Source organism: Amphiprion ocellaris, chromosome 6, assembly GCF_022539595.1.
Source record: "Amphiprion ocellaris isolate individual 3 ecotype Okinawa chromosome 6, ASM2253959v1, whole genome shotgun sequence".
In the NCBI taxonomy this organism is placed as follows: Eukaryota; Metazoa; Chordata; class Actinopteri; family Pomacentridae; genus Amphiprion; species Amphiprion ocellaris.
This window is the reverse complement of record NC_072771.1, coordinates 29,120,771-29,135,397: the sequence shown is the minus strand read 5'-3', so window position 1 is coordinate 29,135,397 and position 14,627 is coordinate 29,120,771. Positions and strand designations below refer to the sequence as shown.

The 14,627-nt window shown below is 38.6% G+C and overlaps 2 protein-coding genes across 9 annotated transcripts in view; both read right to left on the bottom strand.

Annotated features, from left to right (window-relative positions):
* The window catches only part of aopep (aminopeptidase O (putative)), a 72,297-nt gene extending 71,323 nt beyond the window's left edge, over window positions 1-974 (bottom strand). For 5 of the 6 annotated variants that reach the window (XR_004846518.2, XR_008602006.1, XM_023299109.3 and 2 more), the window contains exon 1: window positions 879-974. The gene's annotated coding sequence lies outside the window, so the exon portion shown is untranslated. Of the gene's footprint in view, window positions 1-820 lie in introns of all 6 variants that reach the window. The other variant, XM_023299110.3, reaches the window with a different exon arrangement.
* Window positions 975-1,586: 612 nt separating this feature from the next.
* Window positions 1,587-14,627, bottom strand: part of dock8 (dedicator of cytokinesis 8) — a 54,273-nt gene continuing 41,232 nt past the window's right edge. For all 3 annotated transcript variants that reach the window (XM_035943281.2, XM_035943282.2, XM_023299116.3), the window contains 12 exons: window positions 13,463-13,621; window positions 13,273-13,373; window positions 11,877-12,069; window positions 11,125-11,268; window positions 10,254-10,385; window positions 9,886-10,020; window positions 9,340-9,429; window positions 8,510-8,746; window positions 8,246-8,389; window positions 7,025-7,131; window positions 4,136-4,306; window positions 1,587-3,373 (listed from right to left, as the gene is read on the bottom strand). In XM_035943281.2, the coding sequence (XP_035799174.2) occupies window positions 3,322-3,373; window positions 4,136-4,306; window positions 7,025-7,131; window positions 8,246-8,389; window positions 8,510-8,746; window positions 9,340-9,429; window positions 9,886-10,020; window positions 10,254-10,385; window positions 11,125-11,268; window positions 11,877-12,069; window positions 13,273-13,373; window positions 13,463-13,621 (1,665 nt within the window). In that variant the 3' untranslated portion in view covers window positions 1,587-3,321. The remainder of the gene's footprint in view (window positions 3,374-4,135; window positions 4,307-7,024; window positions 7,132-8,245; window positions 8,390-8,509; window positions 8,747-9,339; window positions 9,430-9,885; window positions 10,021-10,253; window positions 10,386-11,124; window positions 11,269-11,876; window positions 12,070-13,272; window positions 13,374-13,462; window positions 13,622-14,627) is intronic.

Here is a 14,627-nt window from a genome sequence, read left to right as displayed (position 1 = left end):
TCAGAGGTTATTCGGTGCAGGAGTGCATTCATAAAATTATAAGCACACAAAAAGAGGATAATATCTATAGCAACGAGGAAAAGTAGAGAAAACCTAATATCTCCCATTACTGCTGACTAAAACTGCCACACTGCTCCTACAGTCAGTATATTAAACATACATCATATGTGCAGGTATGAGAAAAGGCTGGTTCAGTTTCCAAACATGTTCCAGTGGATTTAGTTATGACAAAATACATATTTAATAAAGTTTAAACTGTAACAGGTCTGGGTGAATACAGTGTCTTTGCAGGTAAAACAGGTAACAGCTTGCCTCACTTGCATATGAAAGTGAAAATTTCATCTAACCTCGCTGTTCACATCATTAGGACTTAACCTTCCATCTTTAGTGTTTTAATTACAGGCTACAAAGTCGAAGTATAAACTTATAGCGATGTTAGCGCCGTCACACTAGCATCATTACTGAAGTGGGAAGTAGTGACAGACCGTTAGCATGCTATGACTCAAAAGCAGCCCAATAACATGAATTCAAGTTTGAGTTTTGGACTTCACAGCGGTGTTAAGCTAACCGACTGTGTGAGTGGAAGGAGTTCGGGTTAACTTTAAACATAAAGTTCTTCGTCTTTAAAGACTCAGCGGGTAAAACTACAGCAGCGGTGTGGCCAGAAACCACCAGTTCAGTTCAGTTCAGTTCAGTTTATTTGCCATTTGCAGTATAAAACCACATTGGAAAGAGGTGCAAGGAGCTCAAGTGCATTGTCAACATCTAAAAACAACAAATACAGGAGAAAATAGGACAGTGAAAAGAACAGGGAACAAACCAGCTTCACCGCAGAGAACCGTGTTTTTCAATATGGTACAAAACAACCGCCAACGTACCGCTGAGCATCACAAGTACTCGCTGGTCTTGAATGAGTTCTACAACAACGCTGTAGCCGTCCTGTGGAAGTCGCGGCTTGATGACGTCACGTTAACGCGACGGCAAAGGATTGTAGTTCTTCACCCGACTCTTTCCCGCCTCTAAACTCAGCCCTATCTCAGTTTTGATTAAGCATTTGTAGAAGGGAAAAAAGACACTGAAAAAAACACATGATAATAATGATTAAAAAAATAATAGTAATAATAATAATTATAATAATAATAATTTTTGGATTTTGTAATTTCTCTGCATCTACAAAATCGGTGCAATTTCAGTATTTTCTACTTATGGAAGATTCTAGGCAATATAGATACAAATCTGTGCAATCTTAATATTTGTTATATCAGTAAGTCTACTCATGAAAGAACCATAGTTGTTCAATATGCAGATGTGTGCAATAGCGTTATTTTCCACGTCCAGAGCAGTATGTGCAATATCTGAATTTCCCCATATTTAAGAATGGGTTCAATGTCAACAGTGCTTTTGCATTGTTTTTGGTACATACAGTCTATGGTATTATTATTGATATTTTTTAAAAAACAACAAGAACAATGACAATAATATTAATAATAGCATAGGATGAATACATGGACAGTGAAATGAAATAAAATCTAAATAAACAGTCCATTTAATTTTAATCTAATCAAAAATAGCAAGTAAACACAATGTGACAGTGTTCATATATTAAAGTTTATTCAGGTTCTTCAACAGCACTGTATGGAGGACAAATAAAAATTTCACATTTAATAAAACACAACAGGTATGAACATAAAAATAACTAATAAACAAGAATGCAGTCTCAAGTAGTTGAATGCCAACGATATATATCTTATAACACCGGCTTCATGTTTCAAAAATAGGTCTACATTGTAATTAATACTCACAAAAATACACTATTCTGTTCATTCTGCTTAGCCAGTTTAAAAACATTCAACAGCTAATAAATAAGTAATGTACCTAGAAACAAAGCGGAAAATATTCAAATGAGTACTAATAAGGTATTTAAAATGTATACCTATTTTTGAAAAGCACATTTGGCTTACTGAAATCCAGTATGACCTGTGGCATAACACCAATAAGATGAGGTGTTTTAAGGATATCTAATATAATCAGATGGCCATTATTTAATTATTCAAAGCAGTAATACACTTCTTTTCTGGAAAATATTTTGACATGTGGGGTAAACATAATTCACTTTGCAAAGCCTAGCTGTGTGGAGTGCCTTTTCAAAATACTGCAGTTCTTGTTAAGTTTCTCAGTTCTTCAGTAAATAAGGAAGGAATTATATTTGGCACTGTGCGTCTATTTGCAAACAACTCCTGAAACTACTGGAACATACACTGAGATTGTTATAGTACACTCGGTCACTGAGTCCCACCTGCTGAATAAGATTTCCAATTCGTATCATTATTGCTGTTATTTATCTAAAAATACATTTCCATAAAATAAAATGCAAAATAGTTTTTCATACCTCTGTAAACATATTTTCCATTATCTGATGTATTACTTCTAATATATACAAAATGTGGATTTTATATGTATTCTGTGTGAATTTTAAGTTGTTGGTTTTTTCCCCAGATAACGCTGAAGAAGTGAAACTCCTCTGTTAGCTAAATAGCCAGGTGGTGTATATCCAATAGTAATAGGACAAGACAGGCTTTAAGAGTTAACACAGGAAATTGTACCTATTTTCCAGTGCACAAATCCATCTACACTTCTGCTGCTCTAACTGGCACATGTCATGCATAGATGCCCAGAGTGGAATTACAGAGGCCCTTTAGCACATAACAGAATCATTTGTCATCACTCAGTACAAAGTGACTTCAGTATGGCACCAAAAGCTTCTACTCCAAACATTATCTAAATGAACACACATCCATTCAGATATTTACATACAAATACACACAGAACACAAGCATCATTGCCCAACATACAAGCCCTGGGCCAGTAAGGACCTAAGAGAGCTACTTTAACCAACCCAGAGGAAATGTCTGCAGCATTATTAGGACTTGAAGTTATCTATAAACAAAAGGAAATCGACAGAGCCACGGCGTCTGAAGATTTTACAGTGAAATGCTAAATAAGCTACACTTTGCCTGTGGTTCCCACTCCCCTATTTTTATGTGCTCACTCTCCTTTTGGCTCCTGTTGCAAACAACTATGACATCATAAAAGTGGATATACAGCAGATATTGATACACACTGCTGGACCGCTGAGAAACTGTGAGTCCTTCCTCATGGACCCAACATACTGCTCCAGTGCAGAGAAGAGCAAGGGCATCACCGGCAGTTCCTCTTCTTGTTTCTCTCCTCTTTCATCTTATCTTTGCTCTTCCTCTCTCAGTTACATGGCAGCCTCCCTTTCCTATCTGTCGCACTCTCTCTCAGACAAGCTCTGGCATCTCAGGAGTTTTCCTCCTGAGCTCTGCGGAAACTTAGACGTTTAAAGGAATCCCTGCGAGAGATGGAGGACAGTGGGTAAAGGAAGAAGGAGAAAGGACAGAAAACAAAACAGAAGGATAGGTGATGGAATAGGAGCAGATGTAAAGTAAATGTTTCCATGAGTAAGGGTCAAAACTTGGATTTTTTTTTTAAAAAATCAATTATTTTCTCAACTGGAAATGCCAGATTTAAAAACCACCCCCAACCCAAAACACTATTTTTTTTACCGGATAACATACAATTAGTTACTGTGCTGCTTCACTAAAGCCCAGGTTTCAGACATGGCTATGCATGAGATAATATTAGTGTTACAGATATTCCTATGTACATGTGTATATCAGTACGTGTTGTTGTATTGTTATTCAGTTTCTCCAACTTACAAATATCACCAAGAGGCTGAGTAATTAATAGAAAAATCTAAATTTGGAGGACAAGTATGCCCCCTTTGACATACATGCAAATATACTGCTCTATCATAATAGACATAGGTCAACCATAAAAGCATTTAATGACAATTAGTCTTCATTAACACGTGCACTCAAGCATGTGCAGTCTAAGTAATGTGTTTTCTGTGGCAGTGGTTCAGCTGTCAACATTTGCAGAGGTGGCACAGACAATCGGAACAGATCTCGAATCAATTCAATTTGTTCTGACTTTCCTTTCAGTCCAACGATCATACAGAGTGGTAAAAAGATCAATGTGATGTGTGGTTTTTTTCACCTCAGTTTCTCTTGTCAAAACAGTATTGGCTGTTTGCATTGGTGGGTCTGTTTACCTGTTCTCTAGCCGAGGCCTGATGATGGGTTTATAGAGCTCCGGAATCTTTCTCTCCAGCATAGGCCTCAGGCTCTCTCTCAGGCGGTTGTAGTTCTTCTTCAGCTCCTGCTGGTACTCTTTCTGGTCTGATGTGATCAGGTGCTTGTTCTTCTCAACTGCTTCACCGCACCTACAGGACAGGTAACAGAGATGGGTGGCACCAGTGAAATAATGTAATTTCATTGCATGAGATTTGTGGGAAAAAAAAAAAGAGTTGAATTTGCTCTTTGTCCTTTTTGGATACAATAACCTCAATCTTAAGAACAGTTTCAACAATGACTTTGTGCAAACCAATCTCACCATAATCCCCTCTCTATTCTGAAGCCTTCAGACACACACTGCACTATTCCATGCTAACAACGTCCTGAAACTACTTGACATAAAATTGAATCCTTGCATTTCAGAACTCTAAATGACTGTAGGGAACTCCTATATGCCTATTAGATTTTGTCAAGTGCCTCTGCTAGAATGTGAGCCAGACTATAAATGACCCACAAAGCTATTTCAAAACACAGTTAAAGTAGCAGCAGAGGTAAAACTTCAAATCGCAAAAGACTAACACATAAAAATCCTACACTCCCTTAGTTGCCGGAAAAAGGACAATGCCTTGTTATAAAGGAAAGCATCAAAAGATCTGAGCTGAACTAACAACCGAGGGCAAGCATGGTTTCTCCCCACAGTACTCTGTCAGGATATGTATAATGGCCAATGCGCAGAGCAGGCTGGAGGAAATCAGAGAGAAGAGGGTGATTGCAAACACATGTCTGAGTTTATCTCCTAGCTTTTAATGAAGGTAATACGGAAACTGCAATGTCGTGTAACAGTATACTGTAAATACTCAGGGAAATGAGCGTTAATGACAGTTCACAAGAGTAAAGGATTTTCAAAGTCATAAAACTCTAGTGATATGTGACTCTCAATCAGGCTGCATGGTTTGAAATTTTTAACATATATTTTAATATTAATCCTCTGATGAGCATTTGCAATATTTAGTTATCTTCATTTTTTAATGAACTGACAAAATAAGTGTTCTCTCTTTAGTAAAAAGTTCTTGACTCTTTCTGTACTTGAAACATCACTCACATGTTTTCTGAGCTGACTGGATGCTTATAAACCAAATATGAACAAAGCAGAGGTGGAACTACACAGCAGCAAAATAAACCTTGTGACAGGCTGAGAAACCTGCCAATCAGGCAAATAACAACCCTCTGCAAACTTTTCTATTTTTAAGTCTTGATCTATAAGATGGGACATTTTGGAAATCCTATCAATACACAAGTTAAAACAAGTCACAGCTTTAGGGACACATTTTTTGCAAAATTACTTAGATTTTCTTTAAAGCGAGAAGTAGACGAGTTTGCGCTTAAAGTCAGCTATGAATTAGCTTAAAGAGACGCTGGTTCCTGCAGGGCAGTGGCAAATGGTTTATTCTTTGTTTTGATTTTGTCTTACATTTCCTCTAATTATGTTTTGTTTTTGTAACACCTGCAATTGCAAATTAATTTATTCCTTAAAGTTGTATCTGTTTACATATGCACTGCAAATAATGCTTTAGGGCATGCTTTTCTTTGCAAGAAAACACAAGGGGCCTTTTAGTGTTTTGCAAACTTGTTTAACAAACAAACAAACAGAATTTCTTCATCATTTTTAAAGCCTCTGAACTTCAGCTAACCTACGCAATATTTCTTATACTTCTATACATTGATACTAATCTTGCTGATCGTAGTTTTGTCTGACATAATTCATATAAGCAGAACACAGCTTATTTCATAAATGAATGATTTCATTTGCCAGGTGTCTGTGTTGAACATATACTTCTGTATATGATTCAGTGGGGAAAAATAATGGCCAACTTAGAAAGCAGTGTTTTCCTGAGTACATTTTTTTTTAGAATGCCACTGTTGAGAAAATTGGCATACAAAGGTTCCTATGCCAGCTTGCCTGGATTTGGGATAGAAAATAAACCTTTCTGAAATTACAGTAAATATTTGCCAACCTGCTTGTACCAATCAAGGCAGCTGGAATGTGACATGAAGGTTAGAAAATGAAAACCACCTTTTGGAGGCAAACGACACAAGCCCACGAGATGAAAGCGCACACACTCACACACACACACACACACACACTCACACTCACACTCACACTCTCACACACACACACACACACACACACACACACACACACAAATATATAAACGGCCACAAATACGGCACAGTGACTACACAAAATCAGCATATCTTCAGACAGACTGTCATGGGTAGGATGGTTTAAATTATATTCTGAATATTCAAAATACAATAAAACTCTAGGGAACAATAAACAGAATAATAACAGCTTCATGATACTATGAGGAAAAATTGTCTTCTACTATCATATGGGAAATGAGAAAGTATCTGCTGCCACAGTGGGTTATATTAATTCACATTATTTCTACTTGTTTGGTTCCTTTAACTGTTACTTGGTTTTGTAATTTAGTTGTGATTATCATTTCCATCTCTGCATCTTGACTGACACTCTGTTGAAACAGCAGGATTGCAGTCTCCAGCACTCACATTTCTTTGTAGTGCACTTTTATCTTCCTACACTGAAACCAGTAATGGTGTATATGTAGTGCATCCTGGAGAGGACTTTCACTCCATCTAAGTCGAGTCTCATAAAGATATAGAATTTTCTGCTCAGAAAACCTCTTTGAGGTGTTGTTTTATATTTCCACCTACTGAGCTACTTTAGGTTTCTCGCTCACCATCAAAGTTTTTTTTATTATTATTCTTGTGGTGTTTTATTCTTATTTCGCATGACTTTGGTGCAGTGTATGTCACAAGGTGGTGAGTATTTCATCGTATCTTACCTCATTATGAACTCTTTGAAACACAGCCGCAGCTTGTTGTGGTGACGGAAGAGCTTTGGGTCCGCTGGGATCTCATTCAGGAAGACCTGGGCCACCTCCAATGGGCCCTACAACGGGGGGCGGAGAGAGAAGGAAAGGACAAAAACAAAGACATAGAGTTTGACAGACGAAGAAAGAGAAAGCAAAAAAAGAGTGGCGGAAGGAAGGGGAGGAAGTGTTTCAGAGCATGTGAACAAAGGGGGATGAGAGTGCCCCTCATTCAGACAGGGGAAATGACTTGCTAACTGAATGCCTGATGCAGCTAAGGGCCAAGATGTTGAACTAGAACATGAGGAAGAGATCAGATTAGAGTAGGAGCCATGACTAGCCTCATGCATAGCTAATGTCACCGCTAACCCTGCATACACCCACCATTTGGCTCCCATTTGCCCAGTATGAGATCTTGTTATCCTAACTTATATTCATCATAAAACCACAGCACGCTCGCATAGTGCCTGCAGTTAAACAGCTCTGATTAGCATCATAAACGCATCGGGCCTGGGCCTCAGTCCTAGGTCGGAGCTGCGGACCCACACACAGAAAACCAGCTTCCCGTAGTGATTACAGTCAAGAGTTATATGTTTACGGAGCTGCTGAGCATTAGCGTTATGTATACAACCATCAGGTCGGAGCGAGGGACCTGTCAGATTAGAAGCTGGAAGATAAAGCATAAGGGGTGGGAGCGGAGACGCTATAGCTAGCTTCATCATTACTCCAACATTCACCATGCTGGCAGGACCTGGAAGCTATCAGATCAAAGAGACCTCCGGTTCAGCACGCAGTGCAGCAGAGACATGAAAGGAAGCGGGGCCATGAATTGACGTTTTAACTAAATCAGGAGAAAAGCAAAGGAAGGATTAGGGTTATGGATGGGGTGAAGGCTTTGATGTGTGATCACTGTCATGTTTCCCACCTGCACTCTGTGAATACAATGGAAGCTGTAAATGTGATCACATAAATAGATTTAAATCATTCTGTTATTTCCCCCTGCGCATTACGGCCCAGTCAGGTGACAAAAGGGCTGTATGTTTGATATAAAGCAGGTAGGTGAGCAGCTATCATTTGGTTAAACATGAAGTTCATGATCATTTCAAATATAACAGGAACAGACAGGCAGTAGCACAATTTAGCGTCAGTGCCTTCATTTACTGTAAAAAACAAACAAACTGTAATGTCCCTTACCTGGTTGACAGTGGCTCCCACAGAGCCTTGTAGCAGCATCTGCAACATCTTAGCATCGGGCTGTTCTCTATGTGTAGCGACTGCCAGCTCCCTGGTCTTCTTCTGCATGTCCTCTATGGCCACCTCGATAGGAGTCAGGTCAAACTGGACGCAAAAGACAAGTAATATTCTCCAGATTCACTGCTGTAAAACTGCAGACATCACAGTGATGGATGAAGTGTTAAAAGCCGCTGGATGTTCCATAACACATGCTCTGGCTCTCACCTCCTCTTTCTGGATGACATTGATGCGAGTCTTGACGTAGGGGAAGGCATGCATGGTGGTGAGGATAGTCTTCCTCTTGTACTGCTCATACAGCTCACCCCGAGGCCGTCCAGTCTTGGTGAAGGGTGTGGTGTACATGAAGCGTCGCAGGTTGAAGTTCTTCTCAAAGTTTGTCAACCGGTCTTTCATTTCGTAGTCATCAAAATAGGGCTCCACATACGTGATTTGGATATATGCCTGGAGACAAATGGTGTTTTATCTTGTTTATTTATAGAACCAGGCTCTCCCAAGGTAAAAAAAAACAAAAAAAAACCAAAAACAATGTTTTCTGTTTTAGTTTATTATGTGGTTCTTTCATGCATTTTATTTAACAGTTACTAGAATGTAAAGTGCTTCTTTCCCTTATAGCCTTAGCCTCAAACGGCATTAAAGATGCTGAAGGAAGACATATCAGTGCTGTGTCTGTGTTATTTCTGCATGTTTCTAAATTTGAATGTTCTACACCTGCTTCAGGAACTACAGTAAATTACACTGTCTCTTGACAGTATATCAGATGATTTTCCTTTTAATTACCAGCATAGAGCTTTGTATATTTTGTACGTGCTGTAAGCATAACTTTTTATAATACCCACAGTTCATACTTTTAATTCACAATTACTACTTAATAGACTCAGACTTAGTAAACAACAACTTAATAGACAGTTGTTGTTTACTAAGATTAACCATAATTCATTATTTCCCAATCAAAAGATGTTTGTCACAAATCATTAGTATTTGAAAATGGAAAGATTAAATGCAATAATCAGTTTTGTGACATTATAGTTACCTACCTTATTGGGGTTGAGTTGTTTTCTGTCCACTGGTGTAGAGTCCTTGATCATTATCAATGTGTCATCTCCAAAACACTGACTGTAGAAGTTCTAGGAAAGGGGAAAACTGTGTAGTTTTTATAGAGTACTTTTCCCAATGTATAGTCTACTGAGATTAGTAATCAAATATCACACAGATTTCATTGCTATTTGAGTCTATTCATTTAAGAATAAAATGGAAAAGGGATACTTAAAAGCACCGAGTAACTTGAATTTCTTTTAGGAGCTGAATTGATTCAAGAGTGATGCTAAAATTGCATCACTCATGACATTATTACTGCTTTTAGGCATGTAAATGACCGCCAGTCTTTCCAAGCTCTCTAAAACTCACTAAAAACAGATGTATAATTGTGTCCCACATGCTGTTATTCTATTCACTCATAGTCTCTCAGTCATGATCATATTCCACAAGTCCAGCCAGGAACCATCTTGGCTTTTTCACTCCACCTCAGTCTCACATGAATTCACAGCATGCATATTCATGCACACACTGTCACACATGTGTACCTCCAGTCTGTGAGATATCTCAGGCAGATGTGTGATCCCAGGTTCTTTGTAAATGAATTCTCGTTCATCCAGGTCTCCAAACTTGGTCCCATAAAAACCCACCCGGAAATAGGTTCCAAACATCCTCTTATGGCCCTGGAGGGAAGCAAAAAGATGTTATATTACACTCCAATCAGTACGACAACAGCAACACAGTTTTTCTCCTTACGTTCATCACCTTTTATGGGGTCATTATCGTAAAGAACACTCTTAAATGTGAAATCTGAATAATCATGGTTATCCAAACTCAGCTGAAGTAGCAGATTCTACATACTTAAGAAACACAATAAGGACATTCAGCAACCAAATGATTTTGAAATAGTCATTACCTTCTGAATGATGTTGTCAAAAGCTCTCTGAAGTTTGTCATGAGTGGATGCCAGTTTTCTGAAATCTCGATGCGCCTCTAGGATTGGTACAATGATCTTATAGACTTCATTCACCGCCTCATAGAGACCTCCCTGATAAAACAGACAGCCACCACTGCTGATTAGCATGAACACATACAGTATATATAAAGACCACATTTGCATTCAACACAAAACATACAAAACTAAATGTTCTATTCCAAGCCAATATTTAGTTTAATCCTAGACAAGTCATTTCAAATTATACAGCACATTTAAAAACAAGCAAAGCTCAAAATAGGAGTAAAACATAATCCTGCCCACTATAATGGTGGACACTATTAGTCTTAACCATTAAGTTAATAGCATTAAAACCACTTTAGGTACCGTTCAAAAGTTTGGGATCACCCAGGCAATTTCATGTTTTCCATGAAAAGTCACATTTTATTCATGAGCTAACATAACTGCACAAGGATTTTCTAATCACCAATTAGCCTTTCAATGCCATTAGCTAACACAATGTAGCATTAGAACACAGGAGTGATGGTTGCTGGAAATGTTCCTCTGTACCCCTATGGAGATATTCCATTAAAAATCCACCATTTCCAGCTAGAATGGTCATTTACCACATTAACAATGTCCAGACTGTATTTGTGATTAATTTAATGTTATCTTTGATGAAAAAAAGCTTTTCTTTCAAAAATAAGGACATTTCTAAGTGATCCCAAACTTTTGAATGGTAGTGTGTATACTTCAAACTTGATAAGCAGAAGTACTGATTCGGGACACAGCTATAGTTTTTTTTTGTAAAACTAAACATCAGTGTAACAAATATCAGTGTTCATTGTCTCACATTGCTGAAGAGTTCAGCAGCCTGCTCAAGCAATCCCACCAGACCGCTCTCAGTGAAGTAGCGTCCTGAGCACACCCCATCCTCATCCGGGGACAGGATGTCGTCTGACACCGCAGACTCCTCCAGCACATTGGGGGAGATGTTCTGAGGAGAAAATCAGTCAGCTAATCAATCACTTAACCTTCCTAATCAGATAATCAATCACATGGCTTATTAAGGAGATGTCCTACACTGGGAAATGGAGCTAATTTGATGACCAATCAATGAATGGCCTGCAGAATGCTGCATGTTAGAGTGTCCTGTTCCAGAGCATCGCATACATCAATGACACCATCAACTTTGCTTTAAATGTTTGTTTTCACTCCAGCATAAAAAGACAATTCACATGTTCACAATTGCTTTTTTCTCCCCTTTATCTTCAAAGGTATTGTGTTAAGTAGAGATACCAGGGGACTGCACTTATGTATATGTTGACGCTATGAGTGTACAGCTCCCCCCTCTGGACGCATACAATCAAATATGGAAGTAATCCACAGGGAGATGAGTGATGTGGTGTGGTGTGGTGTGGTGTAGTGTGCATGGGAAGGTTTGTCACCACTCAACAAACAACCAACAGCCATAACAAACAAATGACAAATGCTTATTTTGGGTGACTGTAATTGCTGCTGTTTTCTTGGTTTCGGTCTTAAAACATATGTTTATTATTAGTACCTTGTTATTTCTGTATGTATGTCTGTATTTGTGTTGCCTACCTGGAAGGTGACGCTGCCAACAGGCAGGTACTTGTGATCCTCCAGCATACTGAGGTACTCTGCCACCAAGGCGGCAGCGTGGACCAGACACATAGCCGACTCAGTGTAACACTTCCTGTTGTTGTGCTTCTCTGCCATGTTCTGCAGCCAGGTCAGACGGAGGTCAGGAGACGTCTGGTAGCCCTTTGCTATCCTACACAGGCGAAGAGAACGAGGGTAGTTTTCTTCTTTCCTTCCTATTCCCACTATTTAATCCAGTAAACGTCTAATTAAGATTACAATCTCTTCTTGAGAATGACTTCGCTAAGAAAACTGTCACACAATGTACAAGCATTTTGGAACGAAGTGCAGTGGTAGTTAAAGTTGTTAGTTCATTGTATGTAAGATTATGTGTAGACATCTTTTACTTACTATAATTTTTTCAGTATATTTAGACTCAGAGAGAAAAGCAAAGTGTCTTAATTATAAAGAAATATTTATACATTTGCAATGTAGAAAACACATAAATAAATGTAGTCTACATCCAAAACAAAAGATAAAACACCACATAAACAGGGATCAATTTATACCAAACTGAGGCAGGTGCGAGTAATAAATTTAGTCATGTGGGACATGTGGATCTCAAAACAGAATGCGTGCATTCGAGTGAGTGCAGTCACATTATATCAATTAACGTGTTTTATAGGCAACAGAAAATATGGAACATGGTTTCCTGTTTCTGAAATTAATGGGTAATCACTGGACTAACAGCAGAGAAATAAATCTAAAACATTCAGAATTATTTTTTATGGAGCAGGTGAGTCACTGTACTATATGCATAAATGAAATCAAGCATCTGGAGACCAAATGCCCCGTGAATCAATGACTTTTATGTGTTCGGGAGCTTGGGAGGTGAATGTTGGGGTGAGTGTAGGTTAGTGTGTAAAGCTAATGGGTCAGTCCATACAGCTGTCTGACACTCGCCAGGTGACTCAGACAAAAACCCAAACAGAAAGGTGCATGATAAATGATACATGAAGGTGACATTGAAGCATGTTGAGGTAAAGTGCCTAAATCAACAACTGCACATGTATGCTCTCTTTGTCTCAGTGTTTCCCCTTCGTGTTCTCACATACACACTCACTTGTACACACATACTGTTTGCATTTGCATATATACAAAGCCAGATCAGAAGACTAAACTGCTACCACATGGTTACCATAGTGAGGGCAGCAAATAGAGGCAAAACAGCTTAGACCACAGAGAAATAGGAACCAGCAGTGAAACATAGGGAGAAGCCACACAGTGATGAGAGAGACAGAGATGAGAGAAGAGAGCAAGATGTAAAGAGAAAGACGCTAAACACAGACAGAAACAAGGAGTCAGCCTTTTACAGAAGACATTTTTGGTTTCTCACCTGTACATGAGGTCCATGAGCATCTCAGGATCTTCCTGAAACTCCCTCATCTTCACTGTGTCGGACAAAATACTGTTAAGGTTTCTCAGAAGCTCATCCGCCTGAAAATAAAGACGTAGGTTGTGATCAAATCAGAATGAGCAATGAAACAACAAGAGCTGTTGAACTGTGCGACTGCGTTATTTTATACCTGTGAGGGCAGCTGAGTGTTCTGCATCTCAGTGTCCTCCTCTGCGTAGGCCAGGATGGTGCGGAGTGAACGCCGTAAGTATTCCTCCTGGAAGTCTGATGACTTGCCCACCAGCGAGGCCAAAGACATGGTGACCTGCATCTTCACTCTTGAGAAGTTCTGACAGAGACAGAGAGGTGACTGTGGTGAATGTCTGTGTTTAACACTGCCCAGCGTTTATCATACAATACAACAAAGTGTAAGTCTCTGATTCACGCAGCTATACATTCCACAAACCATGATTATGAATTCTTTTTTCCTTTGATGGTTTTTCTGCAAGGTACAGTTTAATGGCTAGACAAGACACACTAACATACAGCAGACAAACACTGCTTGGAGGAACCCAACTTTTGCCTGTTGCTTTCTTTAAAAAAATAATAAGCCTAAAATTTCAAGATAGTCTTTAAAAATTGCTCTGTAAGAAAGATTATACAACAAATTTTCTATTTCTATCTAGTCTATTGTATTCTATAATCTAAGATGTCAGAAAACATGCTTGGTTCTTCAGAAGCATCAGAAGGGTACCAGAATAAATCTAAACAAAATGATTTTAATGATATTTTCAGTACAGAAATGTTGAATTTGTCCTGGTAATTCAACCATTTTTTTTAACCAAGCTCAGGCTCCCAACAAAGACAGCAAAAAATCTAAATAAGCAAGTAAAATGAAATGAATTAAAAACAAAAATGATGACACACTTCACTTTGCTACCTGCATGGAGGACGGGCTATGACATGCAATTAAAACATAACCAAGACTTCCAAATGTTTTCATGCAATATAGTGTGTTTGGGGAAAAAAATTGTTCATTCTAATTATTAGTCTCTTTTTGACAGCACATGGAATGAATGCTGCAACAAATATGTGATTATGCACTTGGGAAAAATAATGAGCAATATTGGTAAGAGTAAATGTTGGTTATATAAAAATCTCAACAGTTAGCTGTTTTTGTTATTTTCTCTCCTCATTTTTTGTCCCTTGTCCCCTCCCTTTCCTTGTCTCACCATCTTTCACACTACCTGTCCAAGAAAACAGGTCTGACAAACAGCTTTCCATCTTCAGCAGAGAGGACTGTGTGTATGTGTGAGAGAGAATGTGCCTGTGTATGTGTGAAGTCCCATCTATCT